At 37.7% G+C, this 17664-nt stretch overlaps 2 protein-coding genes and 1 long non-coding RNA gene across 3 annotated transcripts; 1 reads left to right on the forward strand and 2 right to left on the reverse strand.

The window, feature by feature from the left end:
• Positions 1-3905: 3905 nt before the first annotated feature.
• LOC104907759 (uncharacterized) lies at positions 3906-4403 on the reverse strand. Its single transcript, XM_010696742.1, has one exon. The coding sequence runs from the start codon at positions 4401-4403 to the stop codon at positions 3906-3908; it is 498 nt and encodes a 165-aa protein (XP_010695044.1).
• Positions 4404-5049: 646 nt separating this feature from the next.
• LOC130591271 (uncharacterized) lies at positions 5050-7521 on the forward strand. Its single transcript, XR_008969070.1, has 2 exons — positions 5050-5713; positions 6734-7521. It is a non-coding gene; the product is annotated as an uncharacterized LOC130591271 (long non-coding RNA).
• A 961-nt stretch (positions 7522-8482) lies between these two features.
• LOC130591150 (G-type lectin S-receptor-like serine/threonine-protein kinase LECRK3) lies at positions 8483-10897 on the reverse strand. The gene has a single exon (XM_057394080.1). The coding sequence runs from the start codon at positions 10895-10897 to the stop codon at positions 8483-8485; it is 2415 nt and encodes an 804-aa protein (XP_057250063.1).
• Between the last annotated feature and the right edge of the window lie 6767 nt (positions 10898-17664).

The following is a 17664-nucleotide window of genomic DNA, read 5'->3' on the forward strand; positions in this document are numbered from 1 at the left end:
ATGATGGAGAAAGATGGAAAACTTAGGGTTTCCCCCTTTTATAGTGGTAGTCATTTGTGTAAAATACAAAATACCCTTACTCATCAAATTGCCAAAATAAATTTGATGATCAATTTCCAAAATAATCTTCCTACTAATATTAATAAAATACTTTCTTGAAAATACTAAAATACTTCTTTGTGGAAATACTCAAATACTCTTTTGGTAAAATGACCAAAATACCCTTCTGCTCTTAAATACTGAAATTAAATAGCTTTAATAATTAAAAATGATTAAAACTATTTAATTTAATATCTTAAAAATATGGGGGATTACATCGTACGAACTGAACTGGAGTCCCAAGGGACCTTCTTTTCTAACACAGCTTTGTGTCACTTTACTGTTTTTTTTCTCTTTTTGTTTCTTTTCCTTTTATTTTCTTTAATTTTACTTTTTGTCTTTTTCTTACTAACTGATTCCTTGAATCAGTAAAGTTGTTTAATACAACTTCTTACTTTCTCTCATTATTTATTTTATCTTTTCTTTCTCTTCATTCTCTAATTTTTGAACAAAGATTTTTTCTACTTTTGACAATTATATCTTGTGAAAACTTTATTATTTCATCCACCTTCAATTCATAAACTTAATAAATTTGAATATTACATAGGTGACTAATTTAGTTTATTCACTTACTATTGTAGACGGAGATTTTGTAGAAGGAGCTTTCTAGGGGTGACTTTATTATTCGTATCTGCGCTACTCGAGGTAATTTCGATGTTCATCGTACCCTAGTTCCTGTTGCAAAACGGCTATCTGTGTGATTATATGATTATGTGGTTATGTACGTAACAAATATTTTATAGACTAACATTATGAATTTCTGAGTCAGTAATCACTATTATAAAAGTAGGATTCTCATAATACTATGAATTGGAGTATGTTATTATAACTTGGTAAGAGTATAAATATGTTATAATCATGTGATTCTTTTGAAACTAAGTATTAGTATGTGAATATTCTTGTGGCAACCTTATGACTACAGTATGTTTTATGTTAACAAAACATATGGAATTGTATGGTTATCAACTTGAGAACTTATGTTTATTATGACCTTTTAATAAAAACTGAGGGTAATGAAGCCCGAAAGGGTGTTGAACAGTTGCCCTATACGATGGTATAACTATCTATAGGTTGATTATATAAATACGATACGAACTGTTGTCTTCCTTCTATTTGTTGTGATCCAAGTAGAAGGGGTGTGACACATAGGGACTCTATGATTTTGGCCATGGTGATAATGGGGTGACGACCTCTTGTGGAATTAGGCGGTTAATAGGGATTAGTCCCGGCCTATTGGCGTTCACATTTCCCTCTCTTAATTTAAAATTATTGTTTTAGTTGTGTGAATAAATGTTATGATATGTGACTTGTATTTGGAGTTAGTAATACAAACGTTTGAAAATCCAAACATTAATGTTGAATTTGTTGGAGCACTTTATTCTATTTCTAAAATTAAGATTTATTTTTAAAATTATTATTTTGACGAGATGGAGTTGAATTACTCAGTTTTTTTCTAATTTTTGGGAGTTGTCTCTCTTGTTGTCTTCTTTCTATTACTTTGCAGGTTGGACTTGGTGATGGGATCTCGTGTGAGGAGGCTTAGATAATTCACCTAGACGACCTCATTTAGTTTTTCTATCTTGGAGTTACTATTTAAGATTTTATTTAACTTTGGTTGTAATGATATTTGTATTTTAAGACAAATGGGTTAACTTATCTTTTGTTTGCCTTTCATTTACTCTTAGAGAGTAAATGGGCGGTAATATCCTCCAAGTTTGAATAAAGAATTTTCTTTAAACTATACTTATTTGATTTTACACTTATATAAATTTGGAGGGTGTTATACCTTTAACATAGGTTGGTTCTGCTCCAAAATGAAGGTGGGTTTAGTGCAGATTTCAATGTTTTTTGTTGAATTTGTTTGGATTTTATTGTTGATCATGTAGTTGAATTATTTGTTTTTTTTGGAGAGGAATTTGTTATGAGCTGAAGATATGGGAGATTTAGATGATGGATTGTTTGAATTTCGGTGAATTTGATTTGGGTTTGGATTATTTGGACTTAATTTTAATATTTGGATGCATTCATAAGAAATTGAAGTTGCATGTTATATGATGTTGGATTTCATCTAATTTTGGTTATGTTGATATTCTGTGACTTTTGTGTTGTATTGTTGCGAAGTTTATGATGATTTGAGGTAGCTTGAGGTACTTGCATCGAATTGTTTTCAAGGTTTTATTTCAAGTTAGCTCAGAGATCATGTTCATTTGTTATGTTCTGGAACTGTCTTTCTATTTGTATATACATTTGGTATTTTGACTTCTTTGTATATCTGAACATAATATGATGACTGGGTAGGGGGTTTTCGAGTTTTGAGGTGGAGGATTTCGGGTAGGGGTTTTCGGGGTGGATGGATTTTTTGGTGTGGGTGTTATCGTGGCATGGAGGTGGCAAGGGTGGTGGTGGTGCCCATGGTGGTGATGGAGGCAGTTGGGGATGGGTACCCATGGTGGTGATGGAGGGGGCTGCTATGAAAGAAGGATGTAAGGTGGGAAGAGAGAGATTAAATGACATAAATAAATAAAATAGAAATATAACCTGTTAAACATGTTGGAGGTAAGAAGGCTTGTTTTAAGAAGATGCAGGTCAAAGGTGGGATTGTTTCCAGATTTCGAAGATGTGGGATTGTTTTCAGTGGCAAAGGTGGGATTATTAGTTTTCATTTTTTCTTTTTTATAACGCAACAAAGTTGATTAGATATTTTATCATCACTATTATGGTAAACAGAAACTTAATAGATAATATAACTTGTAACACGAGGATATATTAATATATTATTCATTTACTTGATAGGTCAATTAATGTAAGAGTTCAACTTGTGTGTCAATTTAAGAAGCATAATGAGAATCATGTGGGAGCCCAATGGTTAGAGCTCCCACCTCCCAACCTCATGGTCGGGAGTTCAACTCTCATCAACCCCATTCGGGGTGTTTGTGTGGATATCACATGAACTTGTAGATTAGTTGGTTAGAGTATCTATATCTCAAAGGAGAGGTCGTGGGTTTGAGTTTTAACACACATTTTTATTATTTGATTTCTTTAGATTATTCAATTACTATCATATATGACTTACAGATTTATTATCAATCTTACTTTTTCTTTCTTTCACCTTTCTTCCTGACTTGTTGATTTTCGATCTTGTAGCTTGCCATTTGTTTTCCTTTACACAATTTTTTTTAAAACAAACGAGTAGTTATATATATTAGATAATGATCTTACAGACATTGTTCCAAACTTGCCAAACACTAAAGTTCCTTCCACTACATATAGACAAAATTATATATAAAAACATCATCAAAATAGTTAAAGCTCCATCTTAAGTAATCAACCATCCAACGTGTATCACAATCAACCTCCTAAGCTCCTTCAACCTGTGCACCAAGCAGGTCTTTTTCAAGCTCTCCTTAACATAGTCTGGAATGAGTACATGAATTCTCGAATATTCCTTCATTTCTAGTCAAAACTATGCTAACTTGTGAGCCAGCATATTTGCTTCCCTTTTTACATGAACAAACTGGGCTTCAAAATAGGAATCAATTGCAGCTTTGAGCTCTTGTATAATCATTCCCAACTCATGCATTTCATTGTCTTCCACCTCCTTCCGCAATTGATAATGAATGATTAAGGCATCCATTTCTACCTCAATTTTTTGCAGTCCAAAGTCTTTGGCTAGCTCAATGCCCTTTCTTACCGCTAATAGTTCTGCATGTGTTGGGTCCTTAGCTTGGGTTATAAAGGAGTATCCCAAAACCAGCTGCCATCATCCTTTCTGATTACCCCTCCTCTATTGCCTTCAGTAGTTGATTTCAAACAGCCATCGGAATTGATTTTGTAGAAACCAGTCTGAGGAAGCCTCCATATGACACATTAGCTTCTATACTTTGCTTCTTCCTTTTGTCCTGAAAAGAGTTAGAGTTGGCCACCAAATCTGTTGTTAATATATTAAAAACATAAGAGTCATGCCTCATTTTCTGCTGGAGCACTGCCTCATTTCTATTTTTCCATCTATGCCAGACAGTTACCCCAAACACCATCACCCGATCTTTGTTACCTCCAGTGTTAAGCGACATCCAAGTATTCCAATCACTATTCATGAACACCTTCATACTAGGTTGGTCAATATGTCTGTTTGAGTTTAAAACCCTATTCCAAATAGCCCTAGAATTGCAACAGTCCCTAAAAACATGCATATGATCCTCCTCTTTATCAATACATCTAGCACAATTTGGATTAAGATTAGGAATTTTATCTTTTAGAATTGTAACAACTGGAAGAATTTGGTGGCAAAGATGCCACAATAACATGGTGTATTTATAGGGTAAAGCATTTTTTCCAAAGCCTCTTCTAATTAATTAAAGAGTGTTGGAAATAACTATTAGGAGGAGAAACTATTCTATAAGCACTTTTGATATCATACCTTCCAGAACTTCTTGGCCCCCAAGCTAACTTTTCGTTTTTGTTTGTGTTAGAAGGAATAGGTGTGGATATAATGAGATTGATCAAACTTTCCCGTAGATATGGTTTAATATCATCCACCCACCATTGTCCATTTCGAAATATTCTACTAACACTCCAATGTTCTAATAATCCGGAATTTTTTGCACAACACATTTTATTAGCTCCTCTTCTCCTACCCATTTATGAAATCATAATGAAGTGTCATTTCCATTCCCTATTCCATGAATTAAACCATCATGAAGAACATCCCTACCCTTTAGGATATTACTCGACAAAGGTGAATCTCCATTCTTATGAGCATAGTTCATAAAGGAAACTTTGTTAAGATATTTCGAAGTCAAAATTTTTATCCATAATTTTTGTTCACCTTTAATAAAAGCTCCAACCTAACTTGGCCATAAAGGTAATATTCCAACTTTTTAAATTCCTAAAACCCAAACCTCCCCTATGAATAGGTTCTCTGACTTTGTCCCAACTCATTCCAAGCAAATAATGTTTTTTCTCTGTGGCATTCTAAAGAATTTTTTTGCAACTTTTCTCCATGTCATCAAGTATTGAATTAGGCAGAAGTGTAGATTGCATTGCATAAAGAGGATAAATGTTTAGGACATACTTTATAAGAGTAGTTCTTTCCGCAATATTAATTAACTTAGCTGCCACCCCCTAATTTTGTCTTTTGTTTTAATTAACATTGAAACATAATCCCTTTTTTTTTTTTTAACTTATTAGACAAAATACTAACACCCAAATATTTCCCAAAAGAAATTTTAGTAAGACATTCATATTTCTTTATTAATAAAATGCCTATAAAAGGGATTTAGTTTAGGAGGAAAAACAATTTTTGATTTTTGAAATTAAAAAAAAACCCAATTCATTCCCAAATCTGTGCAACACCTCCATTATGACTCCACATTTAGCTACAGAAGCCTTTTACACAACTACTACAATGTAATTAGTGCCAATGGTGATCCAGGAGATCGGAGCACCACCGCTGCGTGCAGCACGCCTGCACCGCTCCAAGCATCCACCAATCAAGCCGCGACTTTGAGTATTTAGATACACTAGTGGTGATCGATTGGATTCAATTCATGTTAAATTGGGTGTTTCGAAAATTACGCACGCAAACTGTTTGTGAAACGAAGTTAAGCATAATGAGGTGACTCTTTTAGTCTTTTATGTCTTGTTTCTTTTTGTACGGTTAATGGAGTTCTGTATGAAGGTAGATGCTTTCATGAGTTTGTTGTGAAAATTCAATATAGTTGGTGAAACAAAGGTTGTTAATGCTTTGATAAACATTTATAGGGAAATGGGTATGCTAGATCATTGCCTGTATTTTGGTTTGATAGCATGAAAGTGCGTAACTTGGTTACTTACAATTCTGTTCTTGCTGTAAATGCTCTTAGTGTGTTATGTAACGAAGTTGCTGTGGGTGTTTATAGCTCAAGCCTCAATGATGATAGTTGGAGTTATGCCTGATCAAGCTATTCGTTGACGTGGTAAATAGGAAAGAAAATGAAAATAGAATTAGCTTCTTCGTCTTTACATAAAACAATATAAGAGTAATTTAATTGTGACAGACATGTTCACTTAAAAAAATCCTTTTGTAGCGACTATGGCTGCTTTAATGTACTGAATTTGGTATATTTAAACAGGCAAGGGTTGTGTAATAGCACGCTATTATTTCAAGCAGCTTACTAAGGAACCCTTAATCTCAATTAGGAAAATCGCAGTGGTTGTGTGAGCGAAACTAGCAAACTCAACTATTCATGTTAACTTCACTCATTTATTAGGTGCTTGAAGTCATGTTGGTTTCATTTCGGAAGGAAGGATATACTTTGAGGATATATTTAGATTTGGGGTTGACCCTAGGATAGATAAGTATTCATGCATGGTTGATCTAGTAGGCTAAGAAAGGTGCGATTAGGCTGATTAGGAGCTTGCCAATGGAACCAAATGCTGGCATATGGTATGCCTTTTTTGGTGCCTGTAAGATTCACAATTATGTAGAACTAGGAAGGAAGTAAATCACAGATACTATAATGCGATGTCGAATATATTCTGGTTCTGGTCAATGAATATATGCTTCCAGATTAGGTCTCTGATCATGAAAGGTATCGGGCTGGGAAACCTGGATGTAGTCTGATTGAACATGGGAAAATAATGTATTGCTTTGCAGTAGCCTAATAGGAGATCAGTCTCATTACTCAGCCAAATCAATCTAAGATCTATGCAAAATTGGAATAAATCATTTGGAGAAGTTCACGAAGCTGGACTACTGCCCCAAAAGAGTTTAACTTGCACAGGAGGAAGTTGAAGTACCTATGATCAATAAGCGCAGCAAGAAATTAGCACCTGCTGTTGGTTTGCTCGTGACTAGCAGTCGCATGCCAATTACAATAATAAAGAACCTCAGAATTTATGGCGACTGTTACTAGGTGATGAAACTTGTGTCATTGATTGAGAAGCCTACTATCATTGTCCGAGATCCAAAACGCTTTCATCATAATTCAAATGGGATTTGTGCTCCCAAGGATTATTGGTGAACTTATTCCTGGATTCTGCAAAAGATATGCATAGTTTTGCTATTATTGGGACGTGAAAGGTTTTCCATCAATAACTTCAATGAGGTAAGGTTGCTTTATGCTCGACTGGGGTATGTCATGTTAAAAGTTGATGTCATGGGTGTTTTGCCATCCACACACTGTCATTTCTGTGATCATGAGTGTGTAGTTCCTGTTTGAATACTCTATATTATGAATCGAGAGAGAGAAAAGAAAATACTTATGGAATTGATCTATTTAATTTCTGATCATCTGAATCTTTCTTCCTTTTTTCCTTGCATAAGTAATGTTTCGTTTCATGGTTGACGAAGATTATATTGTTTTGTACTCTTAAATCTGAAGCATTTTGGTTATGGCTCCCACCATTTCTCTTCAGCTACTTGAGGAACAAGTTTAGCTCTCACTTCTCTGGCTTTCTTTTTCTGTCTAACTTCCGCTCTGCCCTTATCACTTTCAATAAGTTAAACTTAAACAGATATGACAGAATTGGCATAGAAGTCAGCAATCTGGACCACCGGACGCAGCTAGACCATAGCATTTATCACTTCACCTGCTATGATTTTTTTTTTATATATTAGGCTACCTTTGTGTGTATGTATGTGTACGTGTGTGTGCGCATGTATGCATGTGTGTGGAGCTGATGTGAATCTAGACATTAATATGCATACTCAGTTTCGTTCAAGTATCTCTTTCCTAACTTTTCATTAACATAGACTATGATATAATGAATGTATGCACGCACGTTACATATGGTACTTTGTTCATTACAATCAGAAATCTGGACCACAGGAACACAGCTAGAACATAGCATTCATCGCTTCACCTGCTATGATTTCTTTTCTTTTATTTTGGTCTCTTATATGTGTATATGTGTGAATGCGTGTGCAAGTTTCTGACTCTGGAGCTGATGTGAATCTTGAAAGTTGAAAGTACTATGCATACTCAGATCTCAAGTGAATCTGTCTCCCCGAACTTTTCATTAAAATATACTATTAGCTCTAATGAATTGTCTTGCGACCTTGTGTTTCTTGTCCTATGTGACAAAATTGCTTTCTCTACAGCTTGCCCAGAAAAAAGCCCCATGTAGGCCTTTATGTTGGGTGTGGTTCTTTTGGGAGGGGGTTGGGGAGGAGGAGTTCTGTTGGGAATCCTGTTTTATACCAATATTTTGCATTCTTACGTAGATCGTAACTGACTATGGGTTGCTACAAATCTATTTCTGATATCACATACCAGCTTACATGTTTTACGCCATTGCTACAGCGGGGATGGAAATCTACACACAATTTTCAGACAAGATTGAGCATCATAGTCAAATGACTACATAATTTATGAAAAATATGAATGCCTTAACTATTATGGGGCTAATGTTGAAGGTGTTTGGACAATGAAAGAGCCTCCATCCATGAAGTGGAGTATGAGGCTGGACATGGAGGTTCAGAAACTTGAACGAGTCCTTCAAGCATCTCTATGACCCTCCTCATCGCAGGTCTGAGATTAGGGTCATCTTGAGTGCACCAGATAGCAATCTTCACCATACCCAGTAATCTTTGCTCGTCATTGAGAGGATCTGTATCGTCTTTGACAAGTTTCTCAATTGTTCCCATTTGATAACAGTCGAAGGCCCAGTCAGTGAGTAGGGAAACACCTTCCTCTTCATTGTTTTCAAATTGCACATTCCTCTGGCAGCAAATAATCTCTAGTAACAGAATCCCAAAGCTATAAACATCCACTTTTTCTGTGATGGGCATGTTTGTGAACCATTCAGGGGCCACATATCCTCTTGTTCCTCTTGGAGCAGCACTTGTATGGGCCTGATCCAACCTCAGAAGCTTTGCCAATCCAAAGTCTGAAATCCTGGCATTATGATTGTCGTCCAGAAGTATGTTCTGTGGTTTTATATCACAGTGGATGATCCGGGTGCTGCAGTCTTCATGCAAATAGGAGAGTCCCCGAGCAATGTCCTGAGCAATTCGCAACCTCTTCTCCCAGGCTGGCTTAGGAAGCTGGTAGAGGAAGTCAGATAGAGTTCCATTGCTCATAAACTCGTACACAAGCAACCTGTGCTCTTCTTCCTCACAAAATCCTAGGAGCTTCACCAGATTCTTGTGATTCGTGTGACCAATTGATTTCATTTCTATCTTAAATTCCTTATCCGCATCTTGTGATAGGGAGTTTAATTTTTTGACAGCAATAATAGTGTGAGAGCCTGATATGTCACTGAGAACACCTTTGTACACCACCCCAAAAGCTCCCTGCCCTAATATTTTATTGAACTTGTTTGTAGCCTCATCAAGCTCTTTGTAGCTAAAGCAATGGACGTTGTAGCTCCTGCTTATCTTGGGGTTCTTACGATATAAATTATAGGAAAATCCAGTGATAATAATACCAAGAAAAATAATGTTTGCTGACCCCGAGGTAGCTAATGATGATGTCCACACCCTTTTAGATTTCTTATACCGCCTTCCACTGTTGAACCCACCACTAGTTCTAACCTTGATGAATGCTGTTCTTTCGACAGTGCTGGCGCTCTTCCCATTTGAGAGCGGTAGCTTTTTCTTCCAACAGTCCGCAGTTTCTCCACCTTTAAAAATTGCAACTGCACAGAAGCAATCCACCAGGCAAATTTCTCTACACCAATCGATGGTAACATTCTGAAAATGCTCGTAATCTGCCAGTGGCCAGTCTACATCTTTCAGGATCTTGAAATCGAACTGATTCTTTTTTTGTGATGCTTCTTTTTCACAGCTCTGTGGAAGAAAGTTCTGGAAGCATCCACTCATCTCATCATCTAAGTCTACAAGTGCGTAACCTGGAGGACAAATGCATTGTGGTTTTCCTTCATTTCCTGACTTGCAGTAGCTGTTGTAACCACACACCCCGCTACCCATTTGCTGTACAACAGCAGTACAGATGTTATCAGGAACAAAGGACTTGATTGACCAGCCCCTGGTTGAATTAGACAACTGATTTCGGTAGACATAATGTCTTAATACACCGTCATATTCAAGTATCACCCTCTGATACAGAGCTTGGTTTTCAGATTCATCGCCGGGGAACAATTCAGCAAAAATGCTGCCATTTGTGGCTATAAGGTACAACAAGCCAGACTGGTTGAATACCACCTGGTATCCGAACCCATTAGTCTCAAAAGGCCAGTAGTTGCTGTTCAAAGTATTGAAAAGAGGATAATCTGTAGTGAATAAATTAAGATTTCCAGTGTCTTGTAGCTTGAATGTGAACCGACCACCTGAGTAGTTTTTCTCTGTATAACGAGCGAGGAGCTGCCCACCTAGGCTCAGTCTCTGAGTGGGCAAAAGAGTGTCAGTTGGCTCATCAAAGCTTTGCCAGAGTATAGCAGAAGCTTGAGAAACCAGCACAAGGTTGCCAGTGTCGAGCATGGCTGCATAGCTGATTCTTCCTATGCTGTTTCCAGTTGGCAGCTTAGATTTCCATATATGGCGCCCACTTGGGTCAGTGAGTACCAAGCCTCTATCAGTAGTTAGTTCTACTTTTGATCCACATGGTGCTGGATGGTCTCTATTGGCAGACCATGTTATGGTCTTTTCGGGGATTTGGTCGAACCATATGGCTAGGAGGAAATTTCCAGGTTCAATCTCCTGGAACCCAAAAGCAAAGTGTTTAGATGGAGATACCTGTGATGCAGTGGGTTCACCGGCTTGGAGGAATGAACCTAAGGTGATGTTCTTGTTAGTTTGAGCTGTGGCAAACGAATGAAGAAGGCAAACACAGAACATATATGAAAATAGTAATTCCATGGAAGAAATTTGCAGCTTTCCGAACTGACTTTTGGATAGTCAGGAAATTGGAATGATGATGGAGGAATAGGGAGTTTTGTAGCTCAGATTTATTGAGGCTCTTAGTGTTGGTATATATAGTGTTGCAGTCACTAGAATTGCTATTACCTCGTTGATTATTCTCATGGTAAATATTCTTTGTTGATGTTTAAAAAGCTTCCTTGCTAGGCCTTGTGTCAACTCTCATGTCGTTGAGCCCACGGCAGGATCACCGAGCTCAACCACAGGAAGTGAAAGTTTCAAAACTGCATCTTCTTGGAGACTTCTTGTGGAAAGAAAAAATGCAGGAAGGTGTCTACTTTGTTTTTGGTGCTATAATGTTTATTGAAATTTTTACTTCTGTGAGCTTGTTCTTGTTTCAAAAAAAAAACTTCAGAATCTTGATGTTAGGTTTTATTGCTAATACGGTTTTCCTTTACACAAAAAAAAAAAGAGTTTATTGTTTACTTTGATCATTTGATGACTTATTAGCTACGTTAACAGTTTTTTCGTTTGACATTTTGACTGCAATGTTTCTGTTTTTCCTTGCTCTTTTTGCAAAGCGTGGATTATGCACCAGGGTGCACCATGCTCATTGTGCACCCAAAAAAAACATATCATTTATATAAAAGAACATGAGTCTTTTTCGACAACTTTTCTACTTTAAAAAAGAACACACGACTTAAAATTAAAGAACATTTAAATCTGTATTTATAAAAGAACATAGGTTATAATGAAAAGAACATAGAGTAAATGAACATGTACGCTTAAGGTAAAAGAACATGTACCTTTTAAATTCAAATTTGAAAAAGGAATATTTAGTTGCAAAATTTAAGGAAGCAAATAATAACAATTTTAGAAGAGGGTGTACCATGCTCTACGTGCACTTGGGTCCATGTACTTATTTGCGCTCTTTTTGGCCCATGAGTCAAGCGGTAATCACTACCTCAATGTAGCTTAAGAAATGTATGCATGTAACAACTTGCATACACTGAGAAATTAATGGATGTCTAGGGTCTAATATTGAAATGATTTCAAAGGTTTTTCTTGACTTTGTTGTGTTAGCATATAATTTGACTTGATTTTCTTAACAAAGACATTTCTAAAAATAGCAATATTTCAAATTTCTTTTTACGCTATTTTAGAAATCGAAGGACGTAACCATATGAATATGGAAAATACAAAAATTCTACTCTAGCAAGAGAGGAAAATATTATGTACTCTATCTGAAATGAGCAAACAGAATTTTATACTTGATCTAGTTAATACTTGTAGGATTCTCTAGATTTTCATATTGGATGATGGATTGATGGTTGTATGTACAATTCAAAGGGAGATCTTTCTTGACTCTAGATAGTACAATACGTAGTCGACAACCCAAAAAAAATTGTCTTACAGCTTGTTTGGTAGAAAGGATTTGGAAGGAAAAGAAAGGGAGTGGAAAGAAATTTGTTACTTTCCAATGTTTGGTTCATTAAAAAAAATTAAGTGAAAGGAAATGGGAGGAATTGAAAGGAAAGACTCTTTAATAAAATTTCACTTTTCTTTCCTCCCAAAAGTGGGGGTATTAGGAAGGAAAGAGAAAATTTATACCAAACATGGGAAGTTAAGTTTTTTTTTCCTTCCTTTTCCATTCTTTTCTCTTCCCTTCCTTTCTCTTCTCTTCCTTTCCTTTACTAAAAATGAACCAAACACACTGTTAGCCTTGGTAAAATGAACTTTGCTTCTTTAAAGCAATTTAATTAAGCTCATGCCACATTGAGAACGGTAAACAAAATAATTGCAAAACATTAATCTTTTTTGAAACATCGGAAAAGAAATCATTTGCACATTATGTTCTTTATCTAGTTGTGAAGAGATTCAACATAAGCCTAAAACAAATCCACTTTCGAGTTTAGGCCAAGCAATAATGAAGTAACTCGGTATGAAAGCAAAAGCAAGAATTTTAAGTTGATTGACTCATCTTTATATTAGGATACACAAAATGACAAAAGTGAATTTTTTTTTGATCCATATGAGAAACAAAGGCAGTATTAAAGTACAAAGAAGGGGAGGGGGATTCAAACCTGTAACCTATACAGTACTTCAATCTTAAACACCAGGCCAAGATATCCTTGGTTGAAAACACTTGCCATTAATTGGTTCTTAAAATAGTGTGAAAACTTGAGTGACAAAATGATGATTCCCAGTATTAGGGATGAATATGACGGCGCATGATACGATGATGTTGTGGATATTTGAGCTGTTGTATTAATGAGTGAAATAAAATATACAACCTTAACCTAGAAAAGAGAGAGGAATACTATATATATACATGATGATAAAGTAAACCTAAATAAAAGCTGTAGGCCCAATATACAATGAATAGTTACAATAAGTATGGGCCGAAAGGAAGGAATGTGATATATTCCTTTACCCCCCGCAAGCTGGAATGGAGAATGAAAGTCAACCATTCCCAGCTTGGACATCAACTCCTGAAACTGTGAAGAAGGGAGAATCTTGGTGAAGATATCGGCGATCTGAGAACGAGTGGGGAGATAAGTGAGCTGAATGAGACCCTCAAGGACCTTTTCACGAGTGAAATGGCAATCAATGTCGATGTGTTTGGTCCGTTCGTGGAACACTGGGTTTTTGCCAATATGGATGGCGGATTGGTTATCACAGTGTAGAGTGACCGAATAAGAGAAGTAAGGCCCATCTCAGATAACAAACGGACGACCCAAGTAATTTCAGCGGCTGCATGGGCCATGGCACGGTATTCGGCTTCGGAGGAAGATTTTGAAATGGTGCTGTGTTTCTTGGATTTCCAACTAATGGGGGAGCCACCAAGGAGTAATACGTAACCGGTTAAAGATTTCCGAGTATCGGGACAGCTACCCCAGTCGGAGTCGGAAAAGGCTTGAAGGGTGAGGCTGGGATGGCGCGAAGGAGGATACCTTGGCTATGAGTATGATGAATGTAGGATAAAAGGTGATAAAGAGCAGAGAGATGAGCAGTGCGTGGTTTTTGCATGAATTGGCTTAGAGTTTGAACGGCGTAAGAGATATCGGGACGAGTGTGTGTGAGGAAATTAAGTTTGCCAATGAGGCTACGATAAACGGAAGGGTCAGGGATGAGGTTGCCATCATCTTGGCTGATTTTAAGGTTGAGGGGAAGAGGAGTAGCAGCGGGTTTGGGAGGAGGGAGATTGGGCTCAGTGAGGAGTTCATGGGTAAATTTATGTTGTGTGAGAGAAATGCCTTCGGGGAGATATGCAAGTTCGAATCCCAAAAAATATCGAGCTTTCCCAAGGTCTTTGATACTGAAGGTTGTGGCCAAAAAATGTTTGAGATGAGTTATGAGAGTAGAGTTGCTGCCGGTTATAAGAAGATCGTCGACATAGACAATGAGGATGGTGAGATCTTTGTCTTGACGGTGGATAAACATAGAGTAATCATTTTTGGACTGAGAAAAACCTTGTGAGAGAAGAGCTCCGGTGAGTTTGGCGAACCATTGACGACTCGCTTGTTTGAGACCATAAATGGATTTTTTGAGTTTACAAACCCGGTGATGAGGATTAGGGAATCCGTCCGGAGCTTTCATGTAAACTTCTTCGTGCAAATCGCCGTGAAGAAAGGCGTTGTTGACGTCGAGTTGATGAAGGTGCCAAGAACGAGCTGCGGCAATGGCAATGAGACAACGAATGGTGGTCATTTTGACCACTGGGGAGAATTTTTCAGCAAAGTCAATGCCTGGGATCTGAGAGAAGCCGCGAGCCACGAGGCGGGCCTTGTAACGGTCGATAGTGCCATCATTGCGGAACTTCAGCTTGTAAACCCAGCGACTTCCAATCGCTTTCTTACCTTTTGGGAGATCCACCAAGTCCCAAGTATCATTGTTGGAGAGAGCAGTAAGTTCAGCTTGCATGGCTTGTTGCCATGCGGGATTAGAAACAGCTTCAAAATAAGACCTGGGTTCATGGTTAGAAGCAATAGTAGAGACCAAAGCATGAAATCTATTAGGCAACTCAGAATATGGAATAAGGTTACACCAATGACCAGTGATAAGGGATGTGGAAAGAGTAGTGTCGTAATCGTGAAGGTAAGAGGGAGGTTTGGTGATGCGAGATGACCGACGAAGAGTGAGGTCAGGGAGGTGTGAGGGTGAGGAAGTAGTGGTGGATAATGGAGGTGTGAGAGGCTGAGAAGAGGGAGGAATGTTGGGAGGGGGAGAGAGTGGGGCCGAATGAGTTAAGTGAGGAGAGAGATGGGAAACCGTTGGGGAGGAGGGTGAGGTAGTGGGAGAATGTGTCTCATTAAGAGGGGGAGTGGTGTGAGTTGGCATTATGTCAGAAGGATCAGAAGAAGTGGGTATATAAATGGGATCCAATGTGAATGAGTGGGGTATGTTAGAGGTGGGTGGAAAATTGGTTAAGTGAAATGGAAATATATTTTCATGAAAAGTAATGTCACGGCTTGTGAAAAGGGACCCAGTACCAAGGTCCAAAACTTTGTAACCTTTTTGGCCATTTGGATAGCCCATAAAAACACAAGGTGTGGCCCGGGGAGAAAATTTGTGTCGGTCCTTTTTGAGAGTAGAAACATAACATAGGCACCCAAAAGAGCGTAAGTGGGAATAATCTGGGTTTTGTTTGAGGAATACTTCGAAAGGTGTTTTGTGTTTAAGGCTCTTAAGAGGAAAACGGTTTATGAGATAAGTGGCGGTGAGGATGCACTCACCCCAAAATTTAATGGGGAGGTTCGATTGAAATTGTAAGGCTCGGGCTGTTTCTAAGAGGTGACGGTGCTTGCGTTCCACAACGCCGTTTTGTTGTGGGGTGTCACGAATGCTAGTTTGATGTTCAATGCCATTTTCTCGGTAAAATTGTTTTGCATATCCTTCACATAACTCTGAGCATTATCGGTGCGAATAGTTTTAATTTTGGTATTAAATTGGGTTTGAGCATAAGCAAGAATAGATTTGATAATAGAAATAGCATTCGTTTTGGACTGCATTAAATGGGTCCAAGTGCACCTAGAAAAATCGTCCACAATCGTTAAGAAGTATTTGTGGCCCGCGTGTGTTGGATATTTGTATGGGCCCCAAGTGTCGATGTGTATTAACTCAAAAGGTGAATGGGTTTTGATACTGCTAGTAGGAAAGGGTTTTCGGGTTTGATGTGCTTGGGGACAAACATGACAAATGTGAGTATTTAATGTTCCACTTGGCATGCCAGGTATTAAATGCAGTTTATTGAAAGGGAGGTGTCCCAAACGTAGATGCCATAGCAAAAGAGAAAACTTTTCATTTCTAGGAATGTGTGAAACATTACAATATGAGTTTTGATCAGATAAAGAGGCCCCATTACAAAGTTTGTTTGCACTACTTTCCACAAAAGGCAGAACAGTACTATTAGCAACAATATTGGTATTATAAAGATCATCTTCTTTCTTCAACTGTGTATCCACATAATACAACCCATTTTTGTGTTTACCAAGAAGCATAGGCGTGCTCATTGAATGGTCCTGAATAAAACAATGTGAAGAAGAAAATGAGATTTGACAGTTTAAGTGAGAGGTGAGTTTATTTATTGAGATGAGGTTGAAGCGAAAATCGGGTACATGAAGAACATTATGCAAAATAAGATTGTGTTTTAATCTAACGCTACCAATGTGTTTAATTTCAGCTTGATGGCCATTAGCAGTGCTTATGTGATTTTGAGGGCCGGTGACTCTCTTATATGTAGTGAAATGGGAAAGGTGAGGAGTGATATGGTCGGTGGCACCGCTATCCAAAATCCATAAGGGTTGCGTAATAGAAATCATAGAGCAAAGGACTTTACCTGCTAACATGGCGGTAGATGTGCTGTCGTGGTTGTTCGATTTTGTGTTTCCATTGTTGACATTTTGCTTTTGTATCATGTCCATGAGGTGGTTGTACTGATCTTGGCTAATCATGTGTTGGTCACTCGCATTTCCGGTCTCATTTCCTTCTTGGCTTCCATGACAGTAAGCCACAACTTTCTTCCCCTTTCCATTGTTCTGACCATTGTTGTTATAAAATTTGTGGTTTGGTGGGTAACCGTTCAACTTGTAACATCTTTCCGTGGAATGTCCTGGGCATTTGCAGTGGTCACAATAGTAATTATTTTTCTTGAAAGTATTACCTCTGTAGTTTGTGAAGGTTTGTGGGTTTCTTTGGTGGTCATGAGTTTGAGTTTGGGTTTTGTGTTAAAGGAGGACTGAAATTTCTTGTTGAAAGCGGCCAATAGCTGAAGCTTCTGGGTCAATGGTAGATGAACCCGTAATTTCTCGTTGTCTCTCCTCTTCAAGAAGAGCATGATAGGCTTGGTTCACAGAAGGGAGAGGCGATTTCATGAGAAGGTTACCCCTTGTTGTGTTATACGGTTCATTTAAACCCATTAAGAAATGCATGAGATGTTGATCTTGAATGAGTTGAGAAAAAGCTTGCGCAGACCCGCAAGTACAGGTTGGTAAATCTATGGCTTCCATGTATTCATCATGAAGGTATTTGAGTTTGGTGAAATAATTTGTGATGGAGAGATTGTTTTGAGAAAAGTTGGAGATTTCTTTTTTGTATTTTATAGATTTTCGTGCCACTCATGTGAGCGTAACGAACCTCGAGCTCAGACCAAATTTCAGCAGAGGTGTTACAATACAAGAATGCTTGAGGCTATATCCTTGGTCATAGAGTGAATCAACCAAGATATTACCATGTTGTCGCATCGTTCCCACTGGTTCAAGTTGGGT

Source organism: Beta vulgaris, chromosome 4, assembly GCF_026745355.1.
Source record: "Beta vulgaris subsp. vulgaris cultivar EL10 chromosome 4, EL10.2, whole genome shotgun sequence".
NCBI lineage: Eukaryota > Viridiplantae > Streptophyta > Magnoliopsida > Caryophyllales > Amaranthaceae > Beta > Beta vulgaris.